General features: G+C 43.9%; 1 protein-coding gene across 1 annotated transcript; it reads right to left on the bottom strand.

Annotated features, from left to right (window-relative positions):
- Positions 1–1,068: 1,068 nt before the first annotated feature.
- Positions 1,069–13,620, bottom strand: LOC106605089 (prolyl 3-hydroxylase 3). The gene is made up of 16 exons (XM_014200383.3): positions 13,035–13,620; positions 12,548–12,732; positions 11,927–12,085; positions 11,188–11,380; positions 10,097–10,228; positions 9,722–9,864; positions 8,729–8,818; positions 8,503–8,555; positions 8,311–8,390; positions 7,964–8,091; positions 6,010–6,105; positions 5,748–5,898; positions 4,746–4,863; positions 3,020–3,095; positions 2,390–2,530; positions 1,069–1,678 (listed from the first exon to the last, which is right to left on the bottom strand). Exons 1-16 carry the CDS (start codon positions 13,345–13,347, stop codon positions 1,499–1,501), a joined length of 2,238 nt encoding a protein of 745 aa, XP_014055858.2. The 5' UTR covers positions 13,348–13,620; the 3' UTR covers positions 1,069–1,498.
- Between the last annotated feature and the right edge of the window lie 288 nt (positions 13,621–13,908).

Below are 13,908 nucleotides of genomic sequence, written 5' to 3'. Positions count from 1 at the left end.
TATCATGAAAAGATATTCCTGGAAAATGATCTCCTAGGTGTGCAGTTGAGGAACTAGAGCAACAACACTTGTGGTTGTTTAGTTTGGAACACAACCCTGCATCCTCGTCATCACACACTTACTGGTGTTTTTTTTACGCAATCCAAAAACAGTCCATTATAAATTGCAATCTGGGTCAGGTGAGCACGATTTGAAAGCTTGTTCTATTGTCAACAAGTTGTGTACGCTCTTACAGTGTTAGGCTTTCACAAGGCAATTCAGAGAAACCGATCGTAATTTTGGTGCGCATAGAAAGGAGTCATGAGTGGCATTCAGGTGCGTGTGCCACGGCACATTTTCGTAACAATAAACAAACATAAGCTCATTCTGTTCAGAACAATGATGCCATGTCGTCTTGGAACTGTACATCAAACATAGTGATCATAAACGTTGACACTATATGACATGAGTTTTATGATTTGGAAATGTGAAGTGCACGTTTGGTCCCTATGGGTATTTGGCTTGCTTGTATGACATCAAAGCTGTGTTTATTATAATCCTCAATGTCTCATCTTTCAAAAATACATTGAGTCGTCATAATTCACAGCGTTTCGCTCACTCCGTCAACAAAACATTTGCAAAGGTGGCCCAATTACCAGGAGGGATGGGGGCAACTTCTTGTCGTGTGCGGTGCTCAAGTCCAAAACGGCGGTCAGTCAAAACCCATACAGCGCTGTGGAGAGCAAAGCCAGAGCTCTGACGTCGTGGATAGCGTTTTACTGTACAGCCACTACGTTCTAAATCTGCCATGTTCAACCCGTAAACGGGTATAATTGTAAAGGGTTAAACAGTTGATAATGCAGGAGGTTTGGAGTTGATCTTTTAACCTTTTACAGGGTTGTGTATGAGAGATTTTGTGGATGTCGATGTTTAATAGGTCATGGTTTTAACGTGTAATGTGTATGGCATTGACCCAATAAAGGGGATTTCGAAATTCTCACTTATACCTCTTTCCCGACAGAGGGGATATGCCACTTCGGAAGCACCTCAGCTATGGCTTTTTCATTCCCACTCTTGCCACTCTCTCCACCATTTTGAATACCTTTTATTCAATTTCTTTTACTTTTCTCCAGCAGGTATGTTACAATTATTACATAGAAAACACTAAGGCATACACTCTAACACAAATGAACTGATTGTCAATGGAGGGGGTGGAAAGACACACAATCACGCAACACAGTCTCAAAGAGAAAGCGTGAGGGAGAGAGAGCGAGAAAGACAGACAAAAATACCTTCTTTTCACAAATGGTCTCACAGACAGAGAGAGAGAGGAAAAGAGGAAGAGGGAGCGAAAGAGCGTGGGTAGGGATTGAAAAGCCTGGTGTAAAAATAGAGAAGAGTTCAACGGTCTTTTGGGAGAGGGGACTGGTGGCTGGACCGGGACGGTCCACCAAGTAGGACAGGGAGGTGAACAGGACTACCCCGTTGTTCAGCGTGGGTGGTTCAGTCTTTAAATCCATCACAGCTCGTCCTTTCCCCCTGTCACCCTGCCCCTCCCTCTAGTCCTCGACGACTGGCTTCCGCTTCTACCACTCCGAGCCGGGGAAGCGGTGCCCTCTCTTCCCTCCTCTTTTACTTCTCCTCCTTTCGTCACACTCTGTCCATCCGCAGCCCACAGGGCCTCGGCCTCCTCCCTCTCCTGCATGAGGCACAGAAGGTACAGGAATGTGAGGTAAAGTGAGGTTGAACGGACCTTATTCACACCACGGCCGCGATCAGACAAAATCCAGGCTAGCTGGGTAAGAAACAGAAGTGCTCCTTTCAAATCTAGGGAAAATTGTGCCAGAACTTTCCTCAAGTTCAACCTTAACATTATAGATTATTCATAAACCGACCAACGGTAAAATCGAAGTGCCTGTGTTATTTGACTGCCAACCCTAACTGACATAGACGTATTCTTCAAAAGTGATATCTAAACAAAAAGGGAATTAGCATAGGGAAAATAGCTTGGAGATGTAAGCGCTAGATGGGCAAAATGAAAAAGCAACCACCATTACATTTGCATGCATGTTCTGTTTGTTTGTCTGCAGCTGATCTTGTTGCTATGTACAGTACGTTGCTATAAACAATAACCATGCAGTCACTTTTGTAACTTCACCGCTTGTGGTAGAAATTCACCTTAACCACTGATCTATGATCAGCTTCACCTACCTAACCATTAATACAATATATTTATTTTTAAAAAGTGGTTGGGGTAACAGTAACACTTAAAAAAAAACAACTCTATAGCGTTAGCCTGCTCCCCTTTCTGTTTGTGCTGTCTTGCCAACTCCTATGGTCATTGTCATGCCAAACATATCTGATCTGGGCCAGGCTTTTAAAGAGCAACCAATCCAATAACAGTTCTCACCATATCCCTGTGGTGCTTCTCCTTGGTGAACCAGAGGGCCAGTGCACACCTGCGGCCAGCGGTCACAGCGGTCACACCGTGGGGGTTGACAGGACCGGAGGAGAACCCCACCAGTCGACCACAGGTGGGCTTCACCCGGGCCTACAGACAGACAGACAGAGAGAAAAAGGGAGGGAGGGAGAGAGAGAGAGGAAAAGAGAGAGAGAGAGAGAGAGAGAGAAAGGGAGAGGGGAAAAGAGAGGAAAAAAATAGAGCGTAAAAGAAAGAGAGAGAGAGAGAGAGAGAGGGAGAGAGAGAGAGGAAAAGAGAGAGAGGAAAAAAGAGAGCGTCAGAAAGGGTAGCCTCTATAAGGGCCATGCTAGAATGGATAGAAGAGGCAATATTGTCAGAACTTACTGAGAATTACACACAACACAAACTATTTGTTCTTAATTTAGCTTTAGGGCTAATAGGTGTACGGTTACTGAACGGGTTAAGGTTAGAATTGCATATGTTAGAAAGCTGTGCTTCCATCCTTTCTAGCATGGCCAGATAGTGATGACCGGGTCACGGTGGGGCATAGGTCAAAGGTCATGTGAAGATCAGCCAGTGTAAAGTGTTCTACTTGAGTTTTAATGTCAAGTGACTTACTGTGACAGTCTTGGCATCCCTGTCTGTGAAGAAGAGCTCCCCACCGTCAAAGTCATCGTTCAGATAGAGCACGGCGCTGGAATGGAATCAGACATGGTCTTAGTGGGGCACTTAACAAGTCTAGTCAAAGTTGTCAGTTGCCATCTTTATTGCTTAGTAAACAAACCTAGTGGTACTATATAGCACTCTGCCAGAGGCACGTCACATTATTTCTTCACACCCCCCTGCCTGAAATCAAGAATCTTAGACTAGGCTGTGGAATGGCACCTGTGTTCGTTTGAATGCTGTGTTTGTTTACCTTCGAATGAGGAGACCATTAAACAGTGTTAGTATTAAGATGTCATGCCGTACTGGTTTGAGTTTGTTCAGGATGGGAATGTCTGTTCATGTAATGTACATACACTCCCCTCCGTATGTATTTGGACAGTGACGCAATGTTTTCAAATGTGGCTTTACACTCCAGCATTTTGGATTGGTGATCAAATGTTTCATATGAGGCGACAGTACAGAATGTCACCTTTCATTTGAGGGTATTTTCATACGTATCTGTTTTACCGTTTAGAAATAAAAGCATTGTATGTATCTAGTCCCCCCATTTGAAGAAGTCATAAGTATTTGGACATACGGTGCATTCGGAAAGTATTCAGACCCCTCGACCTTTTCCACATTTTATTACGTTACAGCCTTATTCTAAAAATCCTCATCAATCTACACACAATACCCCATAATAACAAAGCAAAAACAGGTTCACATTTTTTTGCAAATGTATTTAACATAAAAACTGAAATACCACATTTACATACTCAACTAGTCTAAAGAACGGTAGTGTATCTGGAGCATAAGCATTTGGGGGTTTGATTACAGGCTCAAAATGACCAGAAACAAACACTTTCTTCTGAAACTCGTCAGTCTATTCTTGTTCTGAGAAATGAAGGCTATTCCACACGAGAAATTGCCAAGAAACTGAAGATCTCATACAACACTGTGTACTACTCCCTTCACAGAACAGCGCAAACTGGCTCTAACCAGAATAGAAAGAGGAGTGGGAGGCCCCGGTGCACAACTGAGCAAGAGGACAAGTACAGTAGAGTGTCTAGTTTGAGAAACAGATGTCTCAAGTCCTCAACTGGCAGCTTCATTAAATAGTACCCGCAAAACACCAGTCTCAACGTCAACAGTGAAGAGGCCACTCCGGGATGCTGGCCTTCTAAGCAGAGTTGCAAAGAAAAAGCCATATCTCAGACTGGCCAATAAAAATAAAATATTAAGATGAGTAAAAGAACACAGACACTGTTCAGAGGAACTCTGCCTAGAAGGCCAGCATCCCGGAGTCGCCTCTTCACTGTTGACGTTGAGACTGGTGTTTTGCGGGTACTATTTAATGAAGCTGCCAATTGACAACAAAATACATAAAGTGTTTCCATTTGTAAATGGTAAAACAGGTATGTATGAAAATACCCTCAAATAAAAAGTGACATTATGTACTGTCGCCTCATATGAAACAGTTGATCTCAAATCCAAACTGCTGGAGTATAGAGCCAGATTTACAATTTTAGCTTCACTGTCCAATTACATACACATGGGAGTATATGTGGTATTATATAGCTCAACTTCCAAGTCTTGTGTGTGTTTTTTAAAGTGTAATTACATGTTTTGCCAGAATGCTTGTGTGTGTTTTTGCGTCCTGACAGCTTGTGCGTGTGTGCGCATGAATGTGTGTGTGTACCTCAGGTCTCTGTGTGTAAAGGCAGGTGGTTCTCTCCAGCACTGTCTGGTCTCAGGTTCCAGTAGACAGTTGTCCACATGAACAGGGTGAGACAGGTCCAGTCTCCCCTCCTGGTCCCCTGGACAGGACACACAACACAAGAGGGCCATGTTCATTAGGCACCGATGGATTCTGGGTATTAACTCCTATAAACTAGGGATAGGGTTAATTATCAGGTATCCTATTGAAATATTGAGTGCTTAGGTTCAGAGGGTCCACACCAGAAGTGAATGGTTATCTGTAGGAGGAAGGTATATGGTGTGTACAATTAAGATTGGAATGTGCTGCGTGCAGGGAAAACGATCACATGGGAGGCATTGATAAGGGGAGAGAGCCATGGATTAGCGATGAAGGGGTCGAGGTCAGGTCAGGTCACGTTAAGGGAGAAAGAAACGTTTATGGCCCATATCACTTAGTTTCCTGCCTAGCAATAAAGATACAATGTAGCGAGAAGGAGGAGACTCCACCCAAAGTGGGGTACATATACCACAGCTATTGTAAACATGTCTTTGTCTAATGCAGCTGTATTGACACTCTGGGAAGAATAAACTTGGTTTGAGCTTTCCGAGTGTCAGTTGAGTTTTTACTCTGAAAATTAGAACCTAACAACACCAAATGGAAGAATATGGACTGAAATAGAGGGACAACCTAGAGTTGTCCAATAAGAAACACTCATTTTAGTTTTCCGTTGCAAAACGTTTTAGACAGTTTTCCATTACATGCCCTAATGAACACAACGGGTGACTTAACACAGAGCAGATAAGACACCTGATACAAGTCAGGGGTTAGCTATTGGGTTACACTAGAAATGGGAAAAGCGTTTTGCATTGAGACCCACAAATGTAATACATAATGAAGTCAACAGAACAGATGGAAATGACATTGAAATATGAAGATGTGAAACCAAACATTTTTGGAACCATCATTTCAAGAAATTGAGGGCATTGCTTGAGTGGACCATACCTGTGATGGCGCTGCGGCACACTAGATGTGTGTCGGAGAAATGGAGTCCTGAGGGACTCCTGAAGTAGGAGTGCAGGAGGGTTCTCACCCTCTCCCCCATCTCATGCAGCAGCTTAGCGTCTGATTGGTTCACCATTCCATCCTGAGCCAACTGCAGAGCAGAAAAGTGTTTAACTGTTCATTAGCTATGTGGCCATGTGAGACAGAGAGATAGACAGACAGACGGATAGATAGATTTCATCTCCAGATCCATCGTTCTCACCTTGACAGCTCTGAGGACAGTCAGGCCCTCAAACTTCTCATGGGGTGTGTGTGGGGACCGTCGCCCCCGGTAACCGTCCCCAGCGGACGCAGCAGCCTGTCAGGGACAACACAGGAAGTCATCATGGAGGATATGAGCTCATAGCCCTTTTTGAATACTTCTGCTATTGCTGTATTCCAAATCCACCCCTGGCTCATATCCCTAAGAACCATAAAGATCAGGGCCTAAATTCATAAAGTGTATAATATATATATATATAGTACCAGTCAAAAGTTTGAACACACCTACTCATTCAAGGGTTTTTCTTATTTTTTAAAACAATTTTCTACATTGTAGAATAATAGTGAAGACATTAAACTATGAAATAACACATATGGAATTAAAACCAAAAAAGTGTTAAACAAATCAAAATACATTTTATATTTGAGATTCTTCAAAGTAGCCACCCTTTGCCTTGATGACAGCTTTGCACACTCTTGGCATTCTCTCAACCAGCTTCATGAGGTAGTCACCCCCTACCTGTGTTGTGACAAGGTAGGGTTGGTATACAGAAGAAAGCCCTATTTGGTAAAAGACCAAGTCCATATTATGGCAAGAACAGCTCAAATAAGCAAAGAGAAACGACAGTCCATCATTACTTAAGACATGAAGGTCAATCAATACGGAAAATTTCAAGAACTTTGAACGTTTCTTCAAGTGCAGTCACAAAAACTATCAAGCGCTATGGTGAAACTGGCTCTCATGAGGGCCGCCACAGGAATGGAAGATCCAGAGTTACCTCTGCTGCAGAGGATAAGTTCATTAGTTACCAGCCTCAGAAATTGCAGCCCAAATAAATGCTTCACAGAGTTCAAGTAACAGACACATCTCAACATATACTGTTCAGAAGAGACTGCGTGAATCAGGCTTTCATGGTCGAATTGCTGCAAAGAAACCACTACTAAAGGACACCAATAAGAAGAAGAGACTTGCTTGGGCCAAGAAACACGAGCAATGGACATTAGACCGGTGGAAATCTGTCTTTTGGTCTTACGAGTCCAAATTTGAGATTTTTGGTTCCAACCCACTTGTGTCTTTGTGAGACGCAGAGTAGGTGAACAGATCATCTCCGCATGTGTGGTTCCCACCGTGAAGCATGGAGGAGGAGGTGTGATGGTGTGGGGGTGCTTTGCTGGTGACACTGTCAGTGATTTATTTAGAATTCAAAGCACACTCAACCAGCATGACTACCACAGCATTCTGCAGGGATACGCCATCCCATCTGGTTTGGGTTTAGTGGGACTATCATTTGTTTTTCAAAAGGACAATGACCCAAAACACACCTCCAGGCTGTGTAAGGGCTATTTGACCAAGGAGAATGATGGAGTGCTGCATCAGATGACCTGGCCTCCATAATCACCCGACCTCAACCCAATTGAGATGGTTTGGGATGAGTTGGACCGCAGAGTGATGGAAAAGGAGCCAACAAGTGCTCACCATATGTGGGAACTCCTTCAAGACTGTTGGAAAAGCATTTCTCGTGAAGCTGGTTGAGAGAATGCCAAGAGTGTGCAAAGCTGTCATCAAGGCAAAGGGTGGCTACTTTGAAGATTCTCAAATCTAAAATATATTTTCATTTGTTTAACACTTTTTTGGTTACTACATGATTGCATATGTGTTATTTCATAGTTTTGATGTCTTCACTATTGTTCTACAATGTAGAAAATAGTAAAATATAAAGAAAAACCTTGGAATGAGTAGGTGTATCCAAACTTTTGACTGTATATATATATACTGTATATGGCCCCTGATATGCTCGGTGTGATTTTCACTATATTGCAGTTTTAGTTATTATTTCCAATCCAATGGGAAACACCAAAGGGACAGGGCTCATTCAAATTCCATATCTCTGTTGAACTTCTCTTCCTGTGTTTGAGGGAGTCTTGTTTCCTGAGCGAATCATATGCAAGCTTACGGTCGCTAGGCGCAGTACTGTATCGCATTCCTTCTGATCTAGAACTCCGTCCAGCATGACGCGATTAGTTCCATTTAAAGAATTGTCGTCCATGCTGATGGTGACACCAACCTGAGGTACGGGGCCCCCTGGGGAGGGAACAGAACGGAGGTGTGAGTGAGACACAGGAAGAGGGTCCACACACACACACACACACACACACACACACACAAACATTTAAATCAAATAAATGTTTATCAGATTAGTGTTTCCCAATCCTCAGAGACCCGAGCCAATTATGTTTTTTTGTCATTACCAATCCGTCAATGTGTGCTTGTAACATGCCAAACACTAATGTTTATCCTTACCTGCGTAGAACCCACTATCGTCCATCTCCACCTCTTTCTCTCCCTCCTTCATTTTCTCATTCAGCACTTCCTTTTCTGCTCTGGAAATCAAAAAGGAAATGGCTTTCAACCGCCCAATAGCACTTCAAAGCCCTTTCCCTCCACACTCCCGTCCTCTTTTGCAGTAACTTTCTCCTTCACGTTTCCTCTTACCTCCATGTGTCTCTTAGCAATTCAGGAACAACCTCCTCTGGAGTCCAGAGATCCTATATGGGAGGGGGGAAAAAAACACAAAAGGAACAAACTGCTGTATCGTTCAGTTTGAAAGTAAATGTGAGTGACCAAATCAGAGTCATATATAGTTTAGATATACAGTAGCTACTTTATGGCTCTGGGCCAAACCAGATCCAGTGATAATCAATAAACAACTTTATCATACCGGGTCGGTGAAATTGAAGTTGAGGTTTTCCATTCCGAAGTAGAGTAGCTTTTTCTCCTGCAGGGAGCGGCTCACATACCTGGCTATCTCCTGAGAATATAAAGACAGAGATAGAGGCTTAGACGCACCTTAGAGGCTGCTGCCCTATGGACATAGACATGGAATCACTGGTCACTTGAATAATGTTTACATACTGTTTTACTCATTTCATATGTATATACTGTATTCTACTGTATTCTAGTCAATGCCACTCCAACATTGCTCGTCCTAATATTTATATATTTCTTAATTGCATTCTTTTACTTTTAGATTTGTGTGTATTGTTGTGAATTGTTATACTACTGCACTGTTGGAGCTAGGAACTAAAGCACTGTCACGTCCTGACCAGTAAAAGGGGTTATTTGTTATTGTAGTTTGGTCAGGGCGTGGCAGGGGGTGTTTGTTTTGTGTGTTTCTGGGTTTTTGGTTTATGTTCTAGGTTATCTATTTCTATGTGTTTATCTAGCTTTTCTATTTCTAGGTTAGTTTTGTCAATGACCTCCAATTAGAGGCAGCTGGTTGTTGTTGTCTCTAATTGGAGGCCATATTTAGTTGTGTTTGTTTTCACTTGTGTTTGTGGGTGGTTGTTTCCGGTATAGTCTGTGCACCTTACTGGACTGTTTTCATCGTTTGTTTTGCTTAAGTGTTTTTTCTTTAATAAAATAAAGAAGATGATCAATATACCCGCTGCATTTTGGTCCACTCCTTACGACGACCATGACAAGCACGTCCCTACACCTGCAATAACATCTGCTAAATATGTGTAAGCGACCAATATATAATTAATTAAATTAAAAGAGTGATGCCTACAGAGAAAACCAATATACTGGTCTTCACAGTAGAGTAAGATACAACAATGTATCTATCAAATTTGAGGAGTGTTGTTTATAAAATGAAACCTCCCTTGTGGGCCAGACTAGGGGTTGTTGATTTGAGGCTGAGCACCATTAGTACCTGGGAGGGCTTTGTCCCATGTGCCTCAGTGACACCTCCCAGTGTCTCTGTGTAGAGCTCCAGGTTACTGAGGGAGTCTTTGTCTGAGGGGTAGAACAGGAGGAGAGACCGCAGAGAATGCACCGCTCCTCCTAGATCGCCAGCTGCGGGAAATAGGGGAGAGAGAGAGAGGGAGATGGGCTTTGGTTGTTCACTAGATATGTCAACGCCTGTATGAAGCACCAGAGCCCATTTAAAATAATACATTTATTTCAGGTGCCATATCCTGGCCAGTATCATCAGCTGCAGTAGAAGCAGAGTTACCATCATAATTGTCGTTAGCGTCATCATGTGGTCATTACTGTAACTTCAGATATGACCGTTCCCCTGTCTAACCTTTGAACTGTGCGATGTGTAGATGCTCCAGCTGTGTGGGTAGGAGGTCTTCCTGGGCTGAAATCCTTCCGGGTCGTGTCGCCACCTGGGTCACACAGGCCTGCTGGCAGGACAGGAGGGAGAGGGAGAGTGCTGGAGGACGGGAGATAAAAATCACATGATAAGGAGAAGGAAAGATTAGGAAAGTAGAGAATAGCATAAGAATAAAATAGTAGGACAACTATCCTATACATGTAAAACTAATTACAGGCTTCCCGAGTGGCGCAGTGGTCTAAGGCACCGCAGTGCTAGCTGTGCCACTAGAGATTCTGGGTTCGCGACCGGGAGACCCACGGGGCGACGCACAATTGGCCCAGCGTCGTCCGGGTTGGGGGAGGTTCCTTGTCCCATCGCGCACTAGCGACTCCTGTGGTGGGCCGGGCGCAGTGCATGCTGACACTATAGCCTGGTATACGGTGTGGTGCGGCTGGCTTCTGGGTTAAGTGGGCATTGTGTCAAGAACCAGTGCGGCTTGGTTGGGTTGTGTTTCGGAGGACGCACGGCTCTCAACCTTCGCCTCTCCCGAGTCTGTACGGGAGTTGCAGCAATGAGACAAGACTGTAACTACCAATTGGATACCACGAAATTGGGGAGAAAAAGTGGTAAAAAATACATTTAAAATAAGAATTACAATCTTTGCTTTGTTTTGGACCAACCCAAATATGCACTGACATTATACTGTTTACAGTCAGCTGTCTTGGTAACACTCCCCCTATAATAAGGCCTTTTTAACGCTATATAACACTATTACCTTACAGACATTTTCAGCCTACTAGAGGTTCAGCCTACTAGCAATGAATGAGCTATAGCCCTGCATAGACAACCAGCTTCATGAACACAAACATGTTTTTCCTGTGACCTGTGTGGTCCAGTGGTTAGTGTCACATGTACAGCCCAGCTTCCAATCACAGCATGGGTTCAAATCCGACCCATGCCCTTCTGACTCACAATCTCTCCTGCTTTTTCTGTCCTCTTCACTGTCCTATCTCAATAAGGATATATAAAACCCTTAAAAATATCAATTTTTAAACAAACAAACATGTTTTTCTCACCTGCAGCCTTCTCAAACACCCCGTCCATTCCGTCCTCTCCTCTGCTCTCAGGGAGCCGCTGTGAGGCGACCTCACACTGCGCCCGGCACTCATCAGTCTGTCTCAGTGTCTCGTTCACACACTCCCTCCATTTCTCCACGGCGTGCGTCCAATCAGAGGAGGCCTCAGAGGTGAGGGCGGAGTCGTACAGGGCCTGTGGTTAATAGAGGGATGGAGGTTATGGGTAAGAGGAAGGAGGAATGTTAGCTGGAAAGGTTGGCTATAATTGGTGAACATCTAGAACAGAGTGCGATGGAGAGGAGTCATCGATGGCCTATACTCCCAATGGGCATAGTAAGTACGGAAAGCACGAAGACTTGCTGGAGACAAACAAAACAGAGCAGTGAAATTAACTGCATTTTTTGTTTACTGTTAGGCTTTAGTGATATCAAAAGTCCAGTGAAGTTCACATGATGTATTCTCATTTATAATACACTCCATTAGTAACATGTTATCAGGAATGCTGTGGGTGCATGCAGAGGTTACTGTGTGAGCCTGAAGGGCTTTTACGATTGGTTAGGTACCTAAGGTGAAACACAGAGAGGAATTTGAACCCTCAGGCCACATGTGGGAATCTTCAAAGAATATTTCTTATGACAAGATTCATGAATACTTATTTATGCATCCAATCTAGCATTTATTTGACCATTTCTCAGACACACACAACCCTCCCCCTCTCTCCCACTCTTTTTTTTATTACCCAGTGTTTCTCTGTCTCCATCTCTCTATCCTGGAATGCGTCCTCTGTTACTCCCTCCATCCGTCTATACTTCTCAATGTTGTTCCTCATCTCCAGGTGGCTGGGGTTGGCCACGAAGAACGTGTGGGCTGCTGACGCCGCCTTTTGTACTTTCCCCAGCTGAGGAAGAAGAGGGGGGAGGAGAGGAAAAGTTGAAAGGGATAGAGAATGAGGTAAAAGACGAAGAGGAAGAGCAGAGGGGAGGAGAGGAGGGGAACGAGAGCGAGCGAGAACGAGGTAGCAGATGTAGAGGAGGAGGGGAAAGAGGGGAGGAGGAAAAAAAGAACAGGAGGATGAGGTAGATGATGAAGAAGAAGAAAGTTAAGTACAGATGACATAGAGTGCATGAAGACCACAGCTGTAGTTGTAGGGTATTGTTGCTACAGTATGTAGTAAAGTGAGCTAGCACATGACATCATATAGGCCTTATACCAGAGTAACTAACTACCAGTGGAATAACCAATGAAATCGCTTTAGCATGCAATGATGCAGCACTTAGCACTTCAGATCTACAATTCAACTGTTAGCCACGCATATGCACAGGAACATAATGAAACAGCGGGTGAATATACTAATAGTTACATTCCAGTAGACGACCTGGAGGAAGTTATAGGGGTTCCGGGTGCTAAACTCGTACTCGATGTCGGCAGACACAGGAAGCTGTCCTGCAGGAGTGACAGCACGTCCCAAACAGAACCGCACACACTCAGCCCGCCGCTGGACCCAGTCCACTGCCCATAGGTCCCACACATTCCCTTTCTCGGTGTCTGAGGACGGACACACACACACACACCACCACACACACACACACAGCAGAGATGCTACATTACTGGAATGTACCATACCAGGACTGTCTTGCACTCATGACCATAGATAGATAGGGTCATCACTGACTCCCGAGAGATATCTAGGCCCTAATGCAAGCTGTGATTGTAAGTGGCAAACAGAAGCTTATAATTTAATATATTTAATGCATGCACACAGCACACTCGTGGAGACAGAGAGACATACTCTCTATCACACATACCCTATGAATCGACCACATACAACACAGTAAACACAAACACACCCAGCTTTGGGAGCCTGTCATGTCCCGCTGGCAGACATTCTTCATGGCACTGCCGTCGTGTCCGAAACAGAGCCTCCCGGGTCGTCATCGACTTTTCGAGCAGCTCCGCAGCTTTCTCCCACTCCTCGCTAAAGTATGCACGGACCCCGGTATAATACAAAACATCGTAAGAGGGTATGAGTCCGGGCGCAGATCCTGCAGAAGCCCCGATGCCTGCAACAGGAGAGGTGAAATCGAAGAATGAGAAAAGATAGTGAATAAGAGAGATGTGCAGCGCCACGTAGACAGAGTTGTGATTTGCGAAAAGCGCCATAGCATGCCGTAGTTATTTTGGAGAAGGAGAGGGGGAGGAACAGGTCCAGAGTAAAGTGGGGGAAAGGCAGGAAAGACGTGCTAGGTAGAGAGGAGAAGGAGTGGGATGGGTGGAGAAAAGGAGAGGCAGTACACTTGAAAGTAGATTTATTGACACAGTAAATAACAGTGTTTGGAAGCACTAAAATAATGCTAAAATAATATTATCGTCTAGCTTAGTGTACATGCCTACAGTCTACACACACTCATCCATAACACTGTATAGGCTACACACACAAAAACATTGTTTCCATTCTTCATAGTCTCCTATTTTTTTCATAGCAGAATTTCTTCAATCAAACTATTTAGGCTATATGGGCCTACTTTACCAACGTCCCACTCACCAAACATCAATCATGGCAGGTCTGAACATGCAACATGTAACATTTTTACCCTGTTTGACTACAAAGTAATTTGTTCATCAGCATTAAAGGTGGAAGCTGATATGACACATCCGATCCTGTATCTTTTCCATAGTCTATTAATTACAATGAATAGACAATTTCATTGACTTATTTGGTGT

The sequence above is a fragment of the Salmo salar genome, chromosome 05, assembly GCF_965601325.2.
Source record: "Salmo salar chromosome 05, fSalSal1, whole genome shotgun sequence".
Classification (NCBI taxonomy): domain Eukaryota; kingdom Metazoa; phylum Chordata; class Actinopteri; order Salmoniformes; family Salmonidae; genus Salmo; species Salmo salar.
The sequence above is the reverse complement of the archived record's forward strand: the minus strand, read 5'-3'. Positions and strand labels throughout refer to the sequence as shown.